We start from the raw sequence: 23848 nt of genomic DNA on the forward strand, positions 1-23848 counted from the left end.
AAGGATGATATGATCTCTGCTGAAGTTATTCATGACTTTCTTAAGTACTTTGGGGAAGCAAAACAACAGCTTGTTGATACTCTTAAAGGTCTTGATATGGTGAAAACTGAGTTGGAAAAGGTTGTGTCTGACCTTGGTCTCATAAAATCTCAAATCAAGGATCTTCGAAAAGAGAATCATCTCTCCGTTGATACTGAGAAGGCTGTCGATCACAAGCTTGAAGACTTCTTGTCTCGTATGAATCCTGAACCTCCCGTGTTCTTGTTCGTTGTTGAGGATACACCGGAGTCCGTTTCCCCTTTAGCTTGTCATCTGTTTTATATACCTAGTAAATCTTCTTTTTGGATTAGTTGGAAGAATAACTAGCATTTTGAATAGCAAATACTGTGACTACACATAGTTATTTTTGTTTTCATCTTCTTATGTTATTTTCTAGGTTTATTTGTTTTAAATTCTAAAAATATTTGGAGGATGATGGTTATTGCATTATTAATCTATTTTGAAGTATTACAATATTTTTTATGCGATATGTATTGTTTGCGTCCGTGAACTTGAAGGTCCCATATTTTGTCGAAAGTAAAGTCGTTCATAAATTGATATTCGTATTAATGAAATGACGAATGGACTTTTGACAAATAAAAAAGTTATGCCTATGCAGTCATTTATTTGATGGAAAATATGATGAAATCTTTTGTAAGACAAGGATAAAGTCTATTATATCGTTATGCATATATATTGATGGAAAATAGAATAGATCCTTGTATGTTATCCACGGTATCGATCTTCATTGATCCATTTTTTTATGTATTACCGTGAAGGCTCCATTGAGCACGATACAACTAAGTCGATTAATTTTGGCCTTTTTGGTTGTTCCGTGAGATGTTATATGTTGAGCATTCTTGAACTAAATTAATCATCTTGATTGGTTATTTAGTTATTTGCTCCGAAAGTCTTCTTTTATCGAGCAAATCTTTTGACAATTAAATTGATTACTTTGGTGATTAGTTTGGTTGTGTATTCCAATTAGATTAATTATAGGTTCTCTTGTAATTAATCTAGTTGTGCTTTCATATATTCACAAGTTCTTGTGTTGAGTATATGAACGTCTATACTAATCATGTTCTATTGGTTAATGTAGTTGTATATTCCGTAAGGTTTTCCTTATGTTGAGTATTTGATCGGTTAAGTTAGTCATCTCCGTATGATTGGCTTAGTCGTAGCTCCGTAGGTTTACTTATGTTGAGCACAATCAATTAAATTGATCACTTTTGTGGTTTGATTTAGTTGCGTATTCCAATTAAATTAATCATGGGTTTTCTTGTGATTAATTTGGTTTAGTTTTGGATATAGAAAATCATTTCCATGGTTTTTGGTGTCCAATTAAAAATCCTTCTTTTCTTTCGAAATTAAGGTTGCTCTTGTTGTTCTTTCGGGAATGACATCAAATGGGGGAGAGTTCTTTTGAACGTGTGCTTAATGGTAACATCTTGCGGGGTGTGCGACTGTGGAATTTATAGGAGTTATCTTGTATCTTAAAACTCCTTGATGAATGCATTTAGCTTCGGCTTTATGATTGCATCTAAATTAAGTTGGTATGTATTTTTCTTTTAGTCTATGAAATGTCTCTTGTGGAAATTTCATTGTGATCCCTTTCTTTTACCTTTGCCAATTTTGTTGACAAAAAGGTGGAGAAATAATGTAGTTCACACTACAAATACATATGGTTTTCGGACCATTGTGTAAGGGGGAGTGGTTTCCATAATCGAGATGGAGTATTGACTAGGGGGAGTGATACATATCACCATAGTATTGTTGTTAAAGTCGTGATGCAATTGGACTTTGATGTTACATAATGATACTATGTCACTGTATAATAATGATCGAGAATCTCGATTTCTCTCATGGTTATAGCTACGGATCTTCAACAACGGTGGTGTCAAACTTACAACCTTTGGGATCATTGGAGTACTTGGAAGGACGAAGATTTCAAGGAACATTGAAGATTAGACTATGGAATAGGATCCACTAAAGTTTATCTTTTTTGTATTCCATATGTATTAATAGTTTTGTCACTAAAATTGACAAAGGGGGAGATTGTTAGCGCATAGCTCGGTCGACCTCGCATGCGTTGCTATATCAAGCATGTTTGTCAATGTTAGTGATCAAAACTATGAGTCTTGATTTCTAGTCTATTACATCTAAGTCTCGGACTAGGATAGAAAAGTGTAGTTGATCTCAAGGACTTCATGGCGATTCATCATCCAACGACTAAGATCTACTCAAGGAACCGTGAAACTTCATCAACAAAAAGGTATGTGGAGACTTGAACTTATCTATCACTCAAAAGTCTATCTATTCTATCTCCTAATTCTTATGAGACAAAAGTCGTATATTATATAGACTGGATCATACACATTTGACATTTCGAGCTGAGTATACTCTACTTATCTTTTTCTCGAAATCGTGTGTTGGTAAAGCATTTCGCTTTAATCGGGTTTATCTTCACCTAGTGACGAAAGTCATGAAAAATTTCAATTACTTTGAAAATTGCTCTGATAAGAAAGGTCTTTGAATAACGACTGAATAACGTCCTCTGAGAATGTTTCAATGGTTGGAATGAGAGTTTAGATCTATATAACCAATGATGGATATAAGCATTGTGTGGTAACACATATGTGCATAAGTCGTATTCCTTAATCCGAAGTTTTCGAACTTTGTTGATTGAGTGAAACCGGAGGAATTGGCTTTGCCAAGTCCGCGAACTGATGGAAGTTCTCTTACCGAGAATTTCTGCTGGGATTTCCAAAAACTCGTTTTCTTGTTTAGCTTGCGAACTCAGTCCGGGAACTGGCGAAAGTCTCTTTGCCGAGATTTTCTGCTGAGTTTGGAAAACTCTGCCGGTTATCTTAAGTCCGCGAACTTGTTTATGAGCTTAAGTGGTTATGATCTATAGATGTGCTATGAACATGAAACTTAACTTACTAAGGAATGCTTTATGCAAACCGTGGCTAAAGTTCATGAGACGATTCATCGAATCAAATCATCTTTGTTTCAATTGTGTCTTGTGTAGTTACATAAGATCTCATAGCAATTGAACAACTCTCTAACTAGTTCATTTGAGTCAATTGAACTAGTTATGGTGAAGAAGAACAAGGTTAATATGAAATGCTCATATGGTTAACCTTTTGGGTTACTATGTTGAACCAACATACACGTACACGTTTGGGCATGGTTTTCACAAACCCAGTAAACGTCTACCCAAGTGTGTGTGACAAGCTAAGTTTTCGATCTAACGGTTGAGAAATATTAGCTTGAATCTAAATCAGGTTTTCATCTAACGGTGAATATGGATTGCTTTGTAACTAAGGAAAAACCCTGATTTGAAGGCTATATAAAGGAGACATCTAGCATTGCGCAAAACTAATCCCCACACGTCTGTGGGATACTAGTGCGCTCTCTAGAGTCGATTCTCCTTTAACCTTTGGTTTTCTTCTCTAAAACCAGGTTAACGACTTAAAGACTTCATTGGGATTGTGAAGCCAGACCGATACTACTTTTATCGTAGTTGTGTGATCTGATCTTGCATCTTCTATCGTACGAGTAAAATATGTTGATTGGCTTTAGATCGTGTGAGTTCTCAGATAGGCAAGATAAAGAAGTCACAAACATATTCGTCTCACTGTTTGTGATTCCTCGACATCCTCTTGTGTAGTCAAGAAAGATTGTTGAGAGGTGATTGATTAATCTAGGCTGTTCTTCGGGAATATAAGACCGGATTATCAATTGGTTTCTGTTCACCTTGATTTCATATCATAAGACGGAACAAAACCTAGGGTTTTTCTATGGGAGACAGATTTATCCTTTGATAGACTTTTATGTGTGAGACAGATTTGTTTATTATCAAGTATGCGATTTTGGGTTGCAGCAACTCTTAGGTGTGGGTGAGATCAACTAAGGGAATCAAGTGCGCAGTGTCCTGCTGGGATCAGAGGCGTAGGGAGTAAAATTGTACCTTGGATCAGTGAGAGACTGATTGGGGTTCAACTATAGTCCAGTCCGAAGTTAGCTTGTAGTAGGCTAGTGTCTGTAGCGGCTTAATACATTGTGTATTCAATCTGGACTAGGTCCCGGGGTTTTTCTGCATTTGCGGTTTCCTCGTTAACAAAACTTCTGGTGTCTATATTATTTCTTTTTCGCATTATATTTTATATAATTGAAATAATACAGGTTGTGCGTTAAGATCATCAATTGGAAATCCAACCTTTGGTTGCTGATTGATCCTTGGACATTGGTCTTTGGTACCGTCCAAGTTATTCCTTGTGTTTGATTAAAGACTCTCCATTGTTTTATCTTGAGTAAATCAAAACAAGTGAGAGATATTAACTCCTTGAGATACTTTAATCTAGATTGAGTCTGACTGTCTAGTTGATTCTCTAGCAAAGTATTTCGGAGTTAGTCCGTACAGATTACTAAGCGAAATATTGGGTGGTGTTGTTAGACCCTCGCTTTTTCAGTTGTATTGTCTCGATCTCATATCCATAGACGATCACACGAAGTGTGAACCGATTAGTTGTATTGTCTCGACTCAGTCCATAGACAATCACTTTCGGAGAATGGACTTATAGGTAGGAAAAGTTTTAGCTTGAGGTATATTTGGGTACCCTCGCCTTTTCAGTAGATATTCACAAGACTTGTCTAATGGACTATAGAACCAATCTAATTGAATTAGTAAACCTTATTTATGCTAAAGATAGTGAATAAAAAGGGATAGAACCATAAATGGGCTTAGAATCATTAGATGGAATTGTATGATTCTTGTGTGAGCCATTTTGGCTAGATTCTTAGACTTCTTGTGTGATTAACAGTTAGTCTATATTAATGTCGATCGATTCAAAGGACGAACCAGTGGATCTTGGATCTCGAGGTAGGCGTGGCTTATCATCAAAATAGTTGGGAATATATTTGACTCTTTTGTAACCATTGTTGTTCTTTTACAAAAGTTTATATGTCAAGTTTGAAGTTTAAGCACAACTTTCTTCAAACTCATGCATTGTCTAGTGTGCATTCCATGCTTTGTTTAAATTGCTTTACTATACTTCTGTTGATTTTGTTAATCTTTTCATGGTTTGGGAAGGACTTGTAATGTTTGTTTGTCATATGAATTGTTATGGGAAATACGAATTTCCACTTGTGGTATGTAGGATATGCTCCTTCACATTTATACCTGAATTATATATATATATATAGTTCACCCTGCTATCTATTTCATCAACCCTTTTGGATAATTCGTTTACAGTACGTAACCACGATTGGCAGTCTAGAAACGATTCATTTGATACCACTTGCAGGAATATGTTACAAATGCATTCAGATTTAACAGTAAAACGACTCGTACTTGTTATTCCCAACCAAATTAACATCTTTTTTCTTATTATTATGGTTCTTACATTGTCTACAGAGAGTTTTCATATGGCAAGGAATTCCACAAACATAACAAGCACCCTTAATTTATTAATGCTAGATTTGTGTTTTTGAAACATACCTTTCTCGTGAGGACCACGCTTGGAGTTGTGTTTGTTGTTCTTACCTTTTTCAGCATTGGAGATTCGTGTTCAATTACACGAGCTTTGTTAGACGTGTCCCTTACAGAAGACACATTCTTGTCCTTGGAACACAACAATTCTTCCAATAAAATCTTCTTACCCAAATCAACCATATTAACTTTACAAGTTTCATGCCTCAATCTTCGTTTGTTCTCTGACCAGCAAGACACTAGTTTCTCAATCACATCAGACAGTTGAAAAATTTCATCAATCAATATACTTTCACAATAATTTCATTGATAATGCACTAAAGTTCAATAAATTGATCAATCACAGATTTGTCATTGGACATCTTATATATCGAGAACCTAGCTACCAAGAATTTCTTACTTCCAACAGTTTCAGCTTGGTACTTTGTCTATAATGCAACTCACAAATTAAATGCAGTAAAGTTCTCTTTTGCATTGTAAAAATCATGCAACATTGTAATGACCCGTCCCTTACAGCGATATTGTCCCCACTTAGCCACTGCGGTGGGACCAGCACTGTGAGGTTTTCAAAGGGCATCGCTGCGGTAATCCAACAGAAACTTCCCGGGAGGTCACCCATCCCTGGATTACTCCCGTCCGAGCACGCTTAACTTTCTGCCGACTATGGAGCCAATTGTGCTGAAAAAGCCTCGGTGTTAGGAAATGACAAACCATTACTTGTATTCCATTCGGCCAACCACTTCCGAATATCGGGTATTACAATACCACCACCTTAAATTGGAGCCGTCCTCGGCTCCAGAATATATACAAGCCCAGATCACCGACTTTCGTGCCTCTCATGAGATAAACATCTGGAGCAACCCCGTCCAGCGTACTTTCCCACCCTCGGCAGGTGAACCGTCGTCGGCTCTGATACCATTTGTGATGATCCGTCCCTTCCACCGGTATTGTCCCTACTTAACCACTGCGTTTATCCCGCAGTGTGGGGTTTTCAACGTGCATCGCTGTGGAAATCCAGTAGAAACTTCCCGGGCGGTCACCCATCCCTGGATTACTCCCGTCCGAGCACTCATCCCTGGATTACCCCAATATTCGGAAGTGGTTGGCCAAATGGAATATACCTATATAAGTAATGATTTGTCATTTCCTAACACCGAGGTCTTTTCAGCACAATTGGCTCCAAAGTTGGCAGAAAACTCTGCAGTTAAGCGTGCTCGGACTGGAGCTATCCAGGGATGGGTGACCTCTCGGGAAGTTGAAGTTGTTGCTGGATAACCGCAGCGATTCCCGTTAAAAACCCCACGCTGCTGGATAAACGCAGTGTCTAAGTGGGGATAGTATCGGTGGAGGGATGAGTCATTACAAATGGTATCATAGCCGACGACGAGTCACCTGTCGAGGGTGTGAAGGTACGCTGGACGGGGTTGGTCCAGGTGCTTCTCATGAGGGGTAGGGAACTTCGGAGATCTGGGCATGCGAATATACTCTGGAGCCGAGGACGACTCTAATTTAAGGTGGTGGATTGTATTACCCCCCAATATTCGGCATTGGTTGGTCGAATGGAATATAATATGGTTTGTCCTTCTCTAACACCGAGGCCTGTTCAGTACAGTTGGCTCGAGAGTTGGCAGAAAACTCTATAGTTAAGCGTGCTCGGGCCGGAGCAATCCTGGAATGGGTGACCTCCCGGGAAGTTGTTGTTGGATTATCGCAGCGATGCCCGTTGAAAATATCACGCTGCCGGATAACCGCAATGGCTAAGTGGGGATAGTATCGGTGGAAGGACGGGTCATTACAAATGGTGTCAAAACCGACGATGGGTCACCTGCCGAGGGTGGGAAGGTATGTTGTACGGGGTTGGTCCAGGTGTTTCTCATGAGGGTCGGGGAACGTCGGAGATCTGGGCTTGCGAATATATTCTGGAGCTGAGGACGGCTCCAATTTAAGGTGGTGGTATTGTAATACCCCGATATTCGGCAGTGGTTGACCGAATGGAATATAAGTAATGGTTTGTCCTTTCTAACACCGAGGCCTTTTCAGCACAATTGGCTCCAGAGTTGGCAGAAAACTCTGCAGTTAAGTGTGCTCGAGCGGGAGCAATCCAGGGATGGGTGACCTCCCGGGAAGTTGTTGCTGGATAACCGCAGCGATGCCCATTGAAAACCCCACACTGCCGAATAACTGCAGTGGCTAAGTGGTGACAATATCGGTGGAGAGACGGGTCATTAGAAATGGTATCAGAGCCGACAACGAGTCACCTGCCGAGGGTGTGAAGGTACGCTGGACGGGGTTGGGGTTGGTCCTGGTCCTTCTCATGAGGGGCAGGGAACGTCGGAGATCTGGTCTTGCGAATGTATTACCCCGATATTTGCCTACGGGTTGTGCGAGGCTTGGTCAGGCCTGCGTAAAAACTATGTCCAATATTTGGGAACTAACATTGTCTCCTACCCAAACCCGGTACTTGCTACTGGAAAATGGGTTTCGGTTCTCGGTATTGTATTACCCCGATATTCGGCAGTGGTCGTTTGTTCTTCCCTAACACCGAGACCTTTTCAGCACAGTTGGCTCCAGAGTTGACAGAAAACTCTGCAGTTAAGCGTGCTCGGGCGGGAGCGATCCTGGGATGGGTGACCTCCCGGGAAGTTGTTGCTGGATTACCGCAGCGATGCCCGTTGAAAACCCCACACTGTCGGATAACCGCAGTAGCTAAGTGGGACAATATCGGTGGAAGGACGGGTCATTACAAACACGGCCTCCAAACTGTTCAGAATATCGTTTTTCGCCATGTAATGTTCCCTTCTCCGTTCGCGGAATTGTAAATAAAAGCGGACACACATGTTTTATCATATATACAGAAGGGTTATGATTTACAATGGTCTTGTTTGGTAGAATTTATGATTATACATAATCATGAATAGATATATGATTCTGATTGAATCATTTTTATGATAAATTTTTACAAACACCATTTTTAAATAATTGATTATCTTAGAATAAAGGAAAGCAAATAACGAGGACCTATCTCGCTATTTTTTTTGTCACTTGATAGTTGAAAAAAAATAGGAAAAAAAAACCAAAATCAATTTTCTTAAAATATAACTGATTATGACAGCTTTTAAAAGTAACACTCATTTAATAAATTATGAGCTGATCAACTGAAATACTTGATTACGTACAGTGTTCTTCCGCTTAATGTGGATCAGTTTGTCATAGACACACCAAGGGAAACTAAGGTAATAAGCCCTTTTCATTCCATCGTTATAACATCCCCAGTAACTGGGATGATAAGTAACGTAATACCAAGCCGAAGCCTTGGCATAAATATCATCAACTGCTTCATTTACTGAAATTGTACCACTGTTCTCATCAAACCAAGTTCTTGCTTCGTTCCTTAAAGACCTAAATTCCAAACTGATTGCTTCCGCATCTTTCCTCATGTTGAATGATTTTGACATTTTTAGTATGCCACCGCCAAAAATCTCTGCCTCGGACTGGATCCCATAATAAGCCAGCAAGTTCCCCAACTTGAAATCATATTCTCCTTTGTAAAACTTGGCATCAACTAGGTGTTTCTCAAAACCATGAAACTCCATGTCATGATCATAGGATTTCTCTGCCACCTCCCGGGTGAAGGATTTCACACAGCTCATGTTTGGTGCAGTACCTTTGACCTGCCTAAACAATCTCCCGATCACTCGGTCTGATATGTAGCTGGGCTTATCAAACTTTTCCATGAAGTCGGGATATGTATCTACACGTAGATGTGGAGGAATTACTGCAGGTACACCAGTTTTTGGGAAGTCGACAGCAATTGAGAATAGCTTAGCAAGCTCTTTGCACTGGGAGCTCTCAGCCATGAAGTCGGCAAAGGCAAAGTGGGTATTCCCAATTAGTCCCAAATTATCATTTATCATGTAGTCGGTGAAGAACTGTTCAACCTCCTGCACATCAAAAACAAATACATTAATACTAATAGTGGACTGCAGAATAAGGCAAGCTAATCATATCTCTCCATTAGCATCCCCCATGCATGTTAACGAGTAGGTAGAAAAACTTTACCAAAATTGATTCGAATAGGCATCGGTTCTTATCAGTTCATTACATATAATAGATATAATGCTAAAACTTAAGAGAACCAATAAATCATTATAAGGTAATTGAAAGCCAATTGGCAACGGTAAGGATCCATGAACAATCATTGTTCACCAGTTTTTCGGTTATAATTTCATCTTACTAAATTCTATATTCCATCAAATAATTGAGCATGATTAGAGATACCAAACCTCACCATTTACCAATTTTAATTTCGACCGTCAATTTCCAACTGTTGGTTTTCAAAGTGGTAGATAGTGGTGTTATACGTCTCGGACTTCTTTCATTTTTTTTTGTAGGATTGTCGAGTTTCAAAAGAAGCACATATCATCAAAGTATTGGCTTCAAATTCATTATCGTTTGGCCTCTAAAAAAAGTTGGGTTAAATCTTGTAAGATAGTGTTCATGTAAGATTATCCATGAATCTTCCCTCGGATATAAAAACATACTCCCTCCATTCCACTTTAGATGATGTTTTTTGGAGTTTTCACGCAGATTAAGAAATTGAGAGAGATATGAAAATTTTTCATTTATATCCTTAAGAAAAGTCTTCAAACATTAATTGTTATTAATGTATTTAAAAAAAAAACTTATAGTTCCAAGACAAAATGTCAAGGTGTAATTGGTAGTTATGTGAAAAAATATGAAAACTTTCAAGTATTGTAGAACAAAAAAATAACCCTAAAACATCATTTAAAATAGAACGGATAGAGTATTATAGGTGATGCCAGGGTTGCAAGCTACTTTCGTTGAGTACTGTCTGGCATGTTGTGTCTCATTACTTGGACAGGTTGAGGTCTTGGGTGTTTGCGATCATGATTTCAAGTGCAACATGATAGTCACACATCGGTTCATCATCATTCTTTGCTTGATATGCGGTCTTTTAGATGTTACTTTTTGGGTAGTATACCTAAAGGCTAAATCAATTGATACGCCATGACGAGTGACAAAAATGTGTTCGTGTGTTTCGGTGGTAACAATTGTAAGAATATAAGAGTAAATAATGTTCTTATTTAAGCATTGTAGTGAAGACCGATAATATCTGATGCACGTTAAAAGGCTTTCTGATGCCACTACAGCACGCTCATAAAGTCATTGAGTGATGATACTAATGATATAGACATGAACCTTGAAGAAAAATAAATCAGCTCTCTAATAAGTTAGCATTTAATCTGTGATGCATATTAAAAGACTTGCTGATGCCACTATAGTAGAGTGATAAAGTCATTGAGTGACGATACCCATAACTTCGTCATTACCAAGTTCTTTATCAATCACAACAAATCAAAAGGCTCAAAGGCAACTTCCTTACAAATAAATGCATGCACTCCGGTGTCCTCATGAATTTCTACTTGATTACTTCACATTTCCTGCAAATGCTCTATTTTCACAATAGCCTAACGTAAACCAAGCATCGAATAAAAATACCCCATTTCCCAATAATCTTTATGTAAATCAAGCATCCAAACGTGTTGAGTAACAAAAGTAATAAAGCTAATCATTATATGGAATTTTATACATACCTCAGTTCTAACATCATGATCCAAGAGCACTGTAGGCGCTGCAGCATAATTCATTGCCTCTACTTGTCGAGGTGGAATAAGTTCAGGGTCCCATGAGACAAAGTATACATCACCGTCCAAATCGCTCCCGGAACACTCGTTTGGATGGGGTCTGCAATATCATTGTTAATCAAGCGTCCACGCTATTTTTTTTTGGGCTTTTCACAAAAATAGGCCCGTTTTTTTCTGGTGCTTTTTATTTCTAGGCTACTTTTTTTATTTATTGCTAGACTAGGTAAGTTTTGATCAAAAGTGATGGATGGAAAGTTAGCTACAGTTATCTTCCAGCTATCCATATTTTCTTAGCTAAAAAGACGTTTTAGTCCTTCAAATCTTCATCAACGACACAGATTGCATAATAAAGAGAACGGCAAAGATGTAGTGCTAAGCCATACTCTTCCTACACCAACCAAGGATAAAACAAAATCTAGTGCTAGCAAGAAAACCCCTTTGAATATAAACTAGTATAGCTAGTTTTAAACGATGGTAACACTAACCCCAGATCCCCCATAATTCAACATCGGAACTTCATATATTATGGGTAGAAACTAAGGAGACTAAGGAAGTCGCTAAACCACCACCTGACTGCTTAAAAGTAAAGTTGGACGCTTCTCCAGAGTAATAATCACTGTTTTGCATATTCTTAAGGGATTATGCAGGACATTTCCATGCAGCCAGATAAATCTATACAAGAGACGGCAGTGCCAAGCAGGCCAAACCTAGGGCATCTATTTCTCTAGAATGAACACATACGAGGTCACAAAACATACTGAAAGGATGCTAGATATCACTCACACAAATGTATGGAGAGCAACAACGGGATGGAATAGCACTAATAATCATTAGCCAATGTCAACCGAAATCGAAAAGATCCGCTACAAGATGACAGCAAAAGAATAAGGTTCCAGTAGTTTTATCTTCTCATAACTCGTTTTACTTTCCAAAATTTAATAGAAGAGGGGTAACATACCACAGGTCCATGGATAGGATCAATAGAGATGAAAGATTGAACATCAGAATTAGACCATTTGATTCCGTTCTCATTAGCATCTATAAACTTAAACTCATGTAATTTTGTACAGCAATACACATCTCCACTTTTGCTCATTCTCTCAACTCAAACACACAAATACCTTAAACTCATGTAATTCTGTACCTTAGCTCAACACAGTCAATCCCATAACCACTATGAGTTCTTCCCTGCACTTCACAAAACCACAACAACAATATCCTCACCACCACCTCCTTCCTCAATTATTCATATGTGCAACTTCAGAATCACCACAACCACAACAGTAAACCACAATTACAACTCCATTCTACATTGATCTCAATTCTGGTTCTATTCTCTATCAAATAAATTGAATACTTTAATCAGCTCAATTAAAAATACCAGAATTAGAAATAATTAGAGACTTACCCAGCAATTCACGTTCTCTGAATTGTTAAATCACCAAATCATTTCCACCCAGAACCTAATTCCTGTTTTAAGGAAGAACATAAACCCTAACTGACCACTTCAAGACCTGAAATGTCGTTCAGGCTTTCTGTCGTTCAGGTTTTCTGTCGAACACCTTTGTGTGTGTGAAACTGGGAACTCAGAGATGGCAATTTTGCTGTTGTATGAGCTCCCCTTTAACCTGCAATCGAATTGGAGATAAACCCATTCTCGTGTACCTTCTCAAATACACATACATTCACTAATCAGTCACCATTCATCTAACACCAAAATACTCTCATCATCACCAACAGTTCTCAATCTTCATAACAAATTCTATCGAACCCTTCTCTCGGTTTCCTGACTTCAATCAAATCCAGCACCACCACCAATCTTCTTTAATCTTGAAATACTCTTCATTGTTTCCATCAATTCATCATCAACAGCTTCTACATACTCTTCTCATATAACTGAAATCACCAGCAAACCTTAATTCTTTGATTCATCTTCAGGACAGCTTCAATCAAACATCAATTAGAACAAACCCATCTTCTAGCTTCTTCTTATTCATCCTCAAATTAAACTCTGATTCCATTTCTCAGAAACCGTAACTCAATTCCCAATTATTCTCCCAGAACTGCTTCATATCATCAATTCATCAACAACCCCTATTTTCCTCATCCATTAAGATCTCAATTCATTTCTCAATTTCATGCCAAACCCTAACTCTGATTTTATCATATTAATCCCGAAACCGTAAAATCTCTAATTGATTTTCTTCATGAACCTCAACCACACCATCTTCTTCAACAATCATACCACCTCAACATCTGATGTACTTAGATAGACATAACACACGACTCGCAGAGAGTCAGCAGAAAACAAACGGAGGATGATATCAGCAGAATCATTCAAAACCAGCACCAAGAACCCAATTTCAGTTCGAATTCAACCCTAGTCTTCGATTATCGAAACCATCACTGCCAAACACCATCAATACTTTCTTCACAAACTGAACCTTAATCTACTTTGCTTCTCAATTTCTATCAAACCCTTTTTCTTCACTAATGAGCAGAAGAAATAAAACGGAAGGAGAAGAAAACAAAGAAGAAAAAGATAAGAAGAAGAATGAATTAATCCTCGATAGCAACACGTGATGTCGTCTGGTTCTCAGATAATTAGGCTCGAGTGGTTTATCATGGCCGTTCAATTAATCCTCGAGATGTCGTCTTAGTTAGATTAGGCTCTCAGATAGCAACACGTGGACATCTTATCTAGTGTGATTGACACACACGTGTGAAGGACATTTCAGTAATCTTACCACATCCATGAGATATCCCTATATGATATTTTGGTGAGATATTGACAAGTCAACGCGATAAATTGACCGAGATGGTTAAAATGGATGGAATCCGTTTAACTTGCCTAGTTTTGTAAGAAATAAAAAAAGTGGCCTAGAAATGAAAGTGAGGGTCCAGACCAGGCCTACTTCTGAATATAATCCTTTTTTTTTGTTTTTTTGAACGGTAAAGAATTTGGTGCTAGTGAATTTCGAAATCAGTTCACTGTTATCACCCAATAAAAAAAAAAGAATTCTCACCTTTTTCCTTTTTGAGGAAAAACAACACAATCCACCGTATGGTGCAGAGCTGGCACATCAACCGCACACAAAACACGAATATCACAAGGGTGCAGGCATGGTTTCTTAGCAACCACTACCTTCCCAACCACAACAAAATTGTTCTCCTCTGATCCTTTAAGACTATTGTTAGAGAATGAATCTTCATGAAACTGTTTGCTGCCAACAGCGGAAACTTGAATAAACACCTGCCCATAATCTAAAATTCCCCTTTCGTCAAGACACCCAATCATAGACCTCCCTTTTGGAATAAAAATCCGTGTTTTAGTGCTCAGCTCATGCAGCTTTGATGCTCGAAAAGTTTGGAGCATCATCGATAGGAATGGCTCTTGATTAGGCATGTATCCACACAAGAGCATTTCCTTGATAATATTTGTGCTTTCTCCTGGGGACATGATTGCAAGTGTTTCATACGCTCTTAAGGGATCTGTCAAACTCAAATCCAGTTGCTCGGTAACTTCCTTTTGTTTTTTCTCAAATACAGAATCGCTGACCCCAAGTGTAGACAAAAGGGTGATCACTTGACGATTGAGGAAACACGGCTGATACTTGCTCCAAGCTAATACATCTAGTGTTGTATTCTTTGACTTGAACTTGTGCATGCTCTTCCTTAAAGACAACTTCTTTCTTGACATGGGATCTACAGCAACAACACCTTTGTAACCGCCGTATCGAACTTGGAAAGCAGTTGGAGTACTAAAACCTTCTAGGCCACACTTGTTAGCCACTTCACGCGCAAATGCATAAGAGATTTTTCCAATTCCATCAGAGAAAGTATATTTGGTTTCATTGCTTTCAATCTCTATATCAGGAATGATTTCCACTTCATGGCTGTAAACATTCAACGTTTCTGTCGAGGAGCCAAAAGATTGACCCAATCTGGCAGCATACTTGGCCACATTTCTGATCTCACGAAAATCACCCATCCAGTCCCTAATTCCAGCTGCAGTAAGGTTGCCAACAGAAGCAAACATCCAGGCTGAATTATTCCGGAGTTGACTTGACGAGAAGGCAAGAAAATCGAACTTCTTATCACCTATCACTATTCCGTTTCTCAACGTTGAGAGTACCCTTGTGTAAAGCGCTGTGCGGATTTCAGTTTCGTCTGAACGAGAAGATAAATCAGCTGGACGTAATTTCTCCCAGTCTTCGTCGACAAAAGATATACGGATAAAGTTATCAATATGCCTATGAAAATGACGCAGAACCCTGTTGGAAATAATTACTTCTGGGCCACAAAAGTATACTTTCGAAGGGGTTACTTGAACCTTGCGAACACTAACCAGTCCTTTATCCAAGGAGATAGCAGGGGACCCAGGATATCTCGGCCACAATGAGTAACTTAAGTACTGCTCGTCAAGCCACTTTGCTGGCTCATAACAGCATTCTCGCAAGTGATAAAGCTTTTCCAGGGCACGCTCTATGTGACCAGCAGGTATATACCTAGGATCTACCATCTCAAAGAAAGCTGCATCGAGAGTTGGCCCCGGAAGACACCCACGCTGGACCAAGGAACTAACCCTGAACAGGATCTCATATGGCAACTCATTCTCAAGTCCCTGAGGAGATGCAACAATGGGAACTAGATCCGAACTCTGACAAAAAATAGAACCACCCTGCTGCTCTTGCAATGCGAAGTAATATTTATCTTCCTTGAAATGGGGAAAGTTTACACGGAAATCTGGGAGATGGCAATCATCTGGGAGTTTCAAACATATAGCAGAAGACCGCCCAATACAACATGATTGAGTGAAGTCTGTGGTCCGAACCCACTTATCATCAAATGTGTCCTTGTAATATTGTAAAGCAGAATCCTCTGAAGAGGAAAGAAACTTCTTGTAAACCTTCGGAGCTGCAAACATCTGCCAGGTGAAAAGAATGTTAGTGCTCTTAGCTTACATGCTTTCCACATGAAATGAAACTTAAAAAAAAAAAGAAAAAAAAAACGGAAAATGGGTCATTTGTCCAAATATTTTTTAAAAGTTAGTATGGATGAAATGGACACCAGAAAAATTGCATGAGTGAAACTGGATTCATCATGGGTTAAACATAAAAAATTGCGAGGATGAAACTGGATGTATCCTGATGTAAATTAAAAATAAGAAAAAGTATTTGAAAATGGGCAGGATGAAACTGTTTACATCCTGACTATTTTTAAATTTTCTTTCATTTAAACAATATCAAATTTTACATGTTTTTTTCACCCAGAAATATCGTTATTGGGTTAATGGACCAAATTTGTGGAAAAAAAAGTAAAAACGAAATTAAAGTATAGCCTTATGGTTCGAATAAGTCAGTAATTTGCTTCACAAAAAACCAACTAAAAATGATAATAATTTTTTTTAAGGAATTGGATCTCACAATTAGTAGACCATTAGTTTTTGTAACTTTTATATACCTATGTGCCATTCATTTACTGGTATATATATTTTCTATTTTTATTTTTAGGTAGTAATAAATGGTAACTAGGAAGGAAGACTTCCCGTAAATGAATCTCTAGTTCTAAAAGTTCGCTTAGAGGTTGTCTTCTCGTAACTAGGTTACGTCATCTAAACATTAGTTATAGAGGTTAGACCTAAAGAAACATTTATGAGAAAGTGAATATGTATTTTATGTGGATTAAGTTATAACTTCTTTTCAAACACATTCCATTAGAGAAGGTCTAAGTGCTTCTTTAATAGTTGTTGTGTATTTTCTAAGTGGCAACGCAAATAGGACGTTTTTATTCCAATTTTTCCTCAAGTTCAAGGGAAATTCATCTCCACTCTTATTATTTGTGGTTCTTTCAGGATTAAATGTGAATTTTATTTTTAGTAATTTAAGATTTTATTATAGCTAAAAATGGTTATGTTAATACTCCCTTTGTCCCTCAATAGGTGATCTAGTTCAAGTTTGTAAAATTCTTAAGCCAAGTAAAAGGAAGGAGTAGTATTATTTGCAATTATATCCTTATGGATATTAATTAGTAAAATTTTGAAATGATTTATCTCTCAAACTATACTACATATACCGTCAACTTTATACCATAGAAAAGCATTTAAAAACATTTAAGTAACGAATATAAAGATTCTATCAAATTATACATATGTTTCTTGTGCTAACAATGATCAATTAATATGATAGTTTTAGAAATATCTCCTTGTTTAATGATATAGGTCTCCTATAAGTGGGACAAAATTTAAAACCGAATATGCCATCTATTGTAGAACGAATGGAGTATATTGAAATTATTTTAGTTAAACAAAAACTTACTAAGATAGTTAGACATCCTCAAGATGGTTGTCTAGAACTAGACATTCGCCTTGAGAATGTCTACCAAAATTAATCCACGTCATCTTCACATTGATTTAAGAAGTTGGGGTTGGAAAAAAAATTTAAGAAAAATAAATATGTATCCTATGTGAATTTAAACGTTTATTTTCACATACATTCCATTGGAAAAGCTCTAAAGCACACAAACAATATCTAAATTCTAATAAGGGAGAGAATTTCATAAACAATGGATTTTCATTAAGGCAGAGAATTTGATTATTTTCTAATAAGGTTTCTAAAACCAAGTGAGAGAATCGTAGGTTACACGTAAGAATAATTTAGTTGCTCTAGGTAATAAAAAAATGTTTTTACCTTTACACCAAAACTTTACACTAGATCCATTCACCACTATACGAACAATATCTAAACTCTAAATCCAGAAATAATGAATCATTTAAAATAATGGTGAATCGCACACGAAAATCATACATAACTATTTACATATAATGATGTACAGGTTTGTTGTAGAATTATTTAGCAACTAATTAAAAAAAGTATTCTACATTAATTTAAAAACATATGTCCCCTCTGTAACAGCACTTAATTTATTTGTAAGCTTTTTTTGTTCTTTATTTTTTGCAAGTTGATTACTATGTACCACGCTACAGCTATAACTATTTGTCGGAGCTATTAGAAGGAAAGAAAAAAAAAACACGAAATAATTCTTTAAAGATGATAGCAAACCTGAATTAGGAGCATCTGCGGACTTCGATTCTCTGAGCGATGTAAATGGATCCGCCAAATGCTCTCATATGTAAGTTCAAGCTTATAGTCCACGTGAAGATAAGATAAAAGAAAGCTTAATCTCCGAAATCCAAACTCGAAATCTACTATCACATTGTGCCCCTTCCAATTCGAAAGAAAACAATTATCAGAAACCTGGTCGCCGAAGTACAGAGCAGTGGCCTGTGAACGGAATACTGAAACCCTTAATGGCAACTGCAAGATCGAAACTTAGCTTATATAAAGACAACTCTATTTATTGATGTTTAGAAAATCTCTCAAAACTAAACACAAGCTCTATTCTTGCTCATGTGATCAACCACAACTTTGGTGATCATATATATATAGAACTATGAATTCCTTTTCCTAGTCCTATTACCTTATTACATGTCTTTCCTTTTCTTAGAACTTAGCTAGATCCTAATTCTTAGAACTTCATGTATTTCCTATTCTTATCCTAACCAACTTGTTAGTGATTTCTATGTTGAAGTTTAACCAACATTCTCCCCGTTAAGCTTCAACCTTACCCGTGACATATCTTGTACTCCAATCAGTTGTCTCATTTCTTCAAACTTGATCCGAGCTAATGCCTTTGTCAATATATCTGCTTTCTGCTCAGTTCCTGGTATGTGTTCAACGTTAATGACCTCCTTATCGATGCATTCTCGTATGGAATGTTACCTTTTATGAATGTGTTTCGTCTTCCCATGAAACACTGGATTTTTAGTGAGTGCAATTGCAAACTTATTATAATCTTGATGAGAACTTTTTCAGGTTCTCTTCCTTTGATTTCACCCAACAGCTCTTGAAGCCATATTGATTGTTTAGCTGCTTCTGTTGCGGCCATGAACTCAGCTTCACAGGATGAGAGGGCTACAGTGTCTTGCTTCTTTGAACACCATGTAATAGGTGCTTCACCTAGATAAAATATATGACCAGTTGTACCTTTTCCATCATCTTGGTCAATATTATGACTGCTGTCACTATACCCAACAATTTCTTTTGATCCTCCTCGACCATACTTCAACTCACAGCTGATTGTTCCTCTTAGATATCTCAATATCTGCTTTATTACATCACCATGAGACTTGCGTGGACTCTGCATATATCGGCTTGCTACTCCCACAGAGAAAGCCAAGTCTGGTCTTGTGTGTAACAAGTATCTAAGGCATCCAACATTTCTTCTATAACTCGTTGGATCAATCTCAGCTTCTTCTTGTTCCTTTGAAACTTTAAGTCCAAACTCCATTGGTATCTTAGTTGGATTACAAGTTTCAAGTCCTGCTTCTTTCAGAATTCTCCTTGCATAAGATTCTTGTTTAATATGAATCCCATCTACTCCTTGATGGAATTCTATGCCAAGATAATAAGTGAGTTTTCCGAGGTCTGACATCTCAAACTTTGATGACATTTCTCTCTTGAACTCATTGATCACCTTAAGGGAGTTTCCAGTCAAAAATAGATCATCTACATAGACTGCAATCACAAGAAGCGTTCCCTTTTCTTCTCTTCTGTATACTGATGTTTCATCAAAGTCTATGCCTGATTCTTGAACGTATCCCTTAGCTACAAGTCTTGCCTTATATTTGTTGACAGTACCATCAGCATTCCGTTTTATTTTGAAGATCCACTTAAGACCAATCACTTTTACCCCACCTGGCTTATCAACTAGAAACCAAGTATTGTTTTTGTTGATTGAAATAATTTATTCTCTACATGCTTGTGTCCATTTAGTCGAGACCTTTGCTTCCTGAAAATTTCTTGGTTCATCATTAACAGAAAGTAGCATTATCTCACATTCTTCTGCAGCTTGAAGAACATAATCCTCCAGATACTGTGGCCTTTGTATCTGTCTTGTTGATTTTCGCAGTGGAATGGGTTGAGTTATTTCATCGATCTCTTCTTCTTCTACTACTTCTTCGTTATTCTCAGTGTTTTCATTATTCTCTTCTTCTTCTTGATTAACATCATTGTTTCCATTGGTATTGATGATTATGGGTCCTTCGCCTTCATCAATTACTTGACCCCATCTCATGTGAAACATTCCTGGATCCCTACTTGGTCCATCATTAGTTTCTTTCCAGTTCCAGTTTGCTTTTTCATCGAATACCACATCTCGACTCACTATCACTCTTTTCGTTGTTGGATTGAATAATATATAGGCTTTGGATCCAGGCTCAATTCCTAGATTCACAAGAGTCTGAGATCTGTCATCCAGTTTCTTAAGAGTTGCAGAATCAAATTTTGCGTATGCTTTGCAACCAAACACTCTTAAATGATCTATGTTTGGTTTTCTCTTTCGCAAGCTTTCATATGGAGTCATGTCTTTCAGAACTTTCGTAGGTATCTTGTTTATTAGGTATTTGGAGTGTCGTACAGCTTCTCCCCGTAGATAATTAGGTAGCTGCATATCCTTTAAAGAACTTCTTGTCATCTCCATTAGAGTCCTGTTTCTCCTCTCCACCACTCCGTTTTGTTGTGGTGTATATGGTGCTGTGAGTTGCCTTTTGATTCCATTTGACTCACAGAACTTGTTGAACTCTGCGGAAGTGAACTATCCTCCTCTATCAGTTCCAATCATGAGACTTATCTTGTAGAGTCTATTCTGTGAGCGTGAGACTCTAACTAAAAGTCTTCCACTTGGGTCATGAACTGTTAGATAATCTTGTCGCATTCTAACATCACATCCAACTTCTGTAGCTTGTCCTAAACTTAGAATGTTGCTTTGTAAGTTTGGGATGAAGTAGATGTTTGTGACAAGCTTCTGTTCTCCGGTCTTGCTCTGAAATAGAATTGATCCTTTCCCTTAAATTTCTACAGAAGATCTATCCCCAAACTTCACTTGTCCTTTGATTTTCTCATTAAGTTCAGAAAAGTAGTGTCTCTTACCAGTCATGTGATTGCTGGCTCCATTATCTAAATACCAGATTCCTTCTTCTCCATCCTTTGATTCGTAGTTCTTTGGTATTAGTTTCCCTTCGTTTAAGAAGACAACTCCGTGCATGAAAAGAGTTGTATCTGCTTCCCTTGTTTCATTCTTGTTTGTTTCTTCCATCTTTTGTATTCTTTCAGGGCATACAGAGGAGAAGTGTCCTGGTTTATCACATCTGTAACAAATAATGTTTGATCTATCCTTCTTTTCTTTCCTTTGGTTTTGATCATTCTGACTTGTTGTTCTATCTTGTGAGTTAAACCTTCCTCCCATTCCTCGGCCTCTGTTTCCTCTTCCACCTCTTCCACGACCTCTCTTTTCGCAGAGTTTTTTTGGTAAGAGTTTGTGTAGAAGAGTTTTCCTTGAGTTTCTCCATTGTTTTCTTCATCAAGGATTCTCTCTTCATATGCTTTCAATCTTCCAATTATATCTTCATAGCTAGTCTTCTTTAAATCTAAGACTTGTTCGAGAGAAGCTATGATATGAATATACTTGGATCTTGGTAAACTATTGAGAAACTTCTTTACCAGTTTATCTTCATCAATGGATTGTCCAAGTGACGCAGCTTTTGAGGCTATCTCTGATAGCTTTCCTGCAAAGCTATCAATAGTATCCGTGTCTTTCATCTTCACTCTTTCAAATTCAGACATTAAGGTTTGCAGACGGGCTTCTTTAACTCGATCAGCTCCGAGATTACGTGCCTTTATTGCATCCCAAATTTTCTTTGAAGTTTCCTGTTCACCAACTTGTAGAACAAGACATTCTGGTATTGCTTGAAAGAGTAATCCAATGGCAACATTGTTTTTGTCTGGGTCCAATGTACCAGGATCAATTGTTTCCCAAACTTTGTAGATTTTCATCAGTACCTTCATTCTCATGGCCCATACTGTGTAGTTTGTGGTGTTGAGGATTGGAACTTGTATTGATGGTGGCGTGAACTGTTTTGCACCCACAATGGTAGTTTCGTTTTCCATGGCTCAGAAACAAGCTCTGATACCAATTAATGGCAACTGCAAGATGAAACTTAGCTTATATAAAGACAACTCTCTTTATTGATGTTTAAAAAATCTCTCAAAACTAAACACAAGCTCTAATCTTGCTCATATGATCAACCACAACTTTGGTGATCATATATATATAGAACTATGAATTCCTTTTCCTAGTCCTATTACCTTATTACATGTCTTTCCTTTTCTTAGAACTTAGCTAGCTCCTAATTCTTAGAACTTCATGTATTTCCTATTCTTATCCTAACCAACTTGTTAGTGGTTTCTATGTTGAAGTTTAACCAACAACCCTTGAGTTTGGCACAATATCAAGCGCCAAATCCGTAACTTTTAAATATGACTTGCCATCATAATTGAGCTGTTTATTAATCAAAGAAGACGCATCTTCTTTGCTTATGAATTGCACTTTTGCAAAAACTCTAGGATTCGTCCCTTTTCTTTTGAACTTTAACATTTTTAGTGGTGCGTATGCTTTCTTTTTCTTGATCAATAGTGCGTACACAGTTCCCTTGCCCGTATATTTCTCCAGGAATTCTTTTGCCATTTCTGCATTCACATAAGAAGGGAACTCGTCAACTTCGACTGTCCTTCCCATCTCCTCTATATTTACCTGATTAATTGAAGTCACCTGTTACAAACCAAGTTAAACTTTATCAAACAAATTTCCACTATACATACCGAAACAACCTACTCCCTCTGTTTCACTTTAGATAAGTGTTTAGGATTATTTTTTTGTTCCACATTACTTGAGAGTTTTCATATTTTTCCCACAAAATTACCAACAATATCCTCACAATTTTTCTTGGAACCATAAATTTATTAATACACTAATAATAATTAATGTTTGAAGACTTTTCTCATGGGCATAAATAGAATTTTTTTTGTATCTCTCTCCATTTCTTAATCTGCAAGAAAACTCCCAAAACATCATCTAAATTGGAACGGAGAGAGTATTTTTTTGGCACACAAAAAAATTTCAACCAAAAGAAAACTTTAATCCACAATGACATCCTATCGATATGAAAGTATATAACATTGTCATTATTGTCATTGTAGTATATTAATAAAGTCGTTAGGTGATAATATCACGTACAATCATATTAATTAGTATCCAAACTGCATGAGATTGTGGTCAATAGACAGCCAAACTGCTTATGGCACTTCATAATTCAAACTCAAACTGTTAAACACACCCTAGCTAGTGTAAGCTACTGTTTATGATATTTTCGATGAATCCAAAAATGTTGCTTCTAACTAAAAGGGAAGATAACGCCAATGCTTATGAAGGTAGAGATCATCTATTATTCTACTTGATATTTTGTAATTTTATTTAAGACTTCCTATTTGACAGGAGTCAATAGTGATTGGCAGATTAACTGCATCCCGGAAGTCTTAAACAGAGTTGAAAGAACACATCCATGTAGCATCACATCACAAGGCAATTACGCATCCTCTTATGAAGTCCTAATGAATTAATGTCATTTTCTGTGTAACTTGATCGTCACATCCTGTATAAGACTGGCTTAGTTTGAGGAACAGACTCCTCCTGTTCTCCTCTTTCCCAAATTCACAAAAATGGTTATTTGCCCAACGAAAGTAAAAGCTAAGCT

General features: G+C 37.4%; 1 protein-coding gene across 1 annotated transcript; it reads right to left on the reverse strand.

Annotated features, from left to right (window-relative positions):
- Positions 1 to 8673: 8673 nt before the first annotated feature.
- Positions 8674 to 22833, reverse strand: LOC113334689 (probable RNA-dependent RNA polymerase 1). Its single transcript, XM_026580885.1, has 5 exons — positions 22528 to 22833; positions 18261 to 18515; positions 14226 to 16126; positions 11149 to 11299; positions 8674 to 9474 (listed from the first exon to the last, which is right to left on the reverse strand). The coding sequence occupies exons 1-5, from the start codon at positions 22831 to 22833 to the stop codon at positions 8674 to 8676; spliced, it is 3414 nt and encodes a 1137-aa protein (XP_026436670.1).
- Positions 22834 to 23848: the final 1015 nt, after the last annotated feature.

The sequence above is a fragment of the Papaver somniferum genome, unplaced genomic scaffold, assembly GCF_003573695.1.
Source record: "Papaver somniferum cultivar HN1 unplaced genomic scaffold, ASM357369v1 unplaced-scaffold_137, whole genome shotgun sequence".
Lineage (NCBI taxonomy): Eukaryota > Viridiplantae > Streptophyta > Magnoliopsida > Ranunculales > Papaveraceae > Papaver > Papaver somniferum.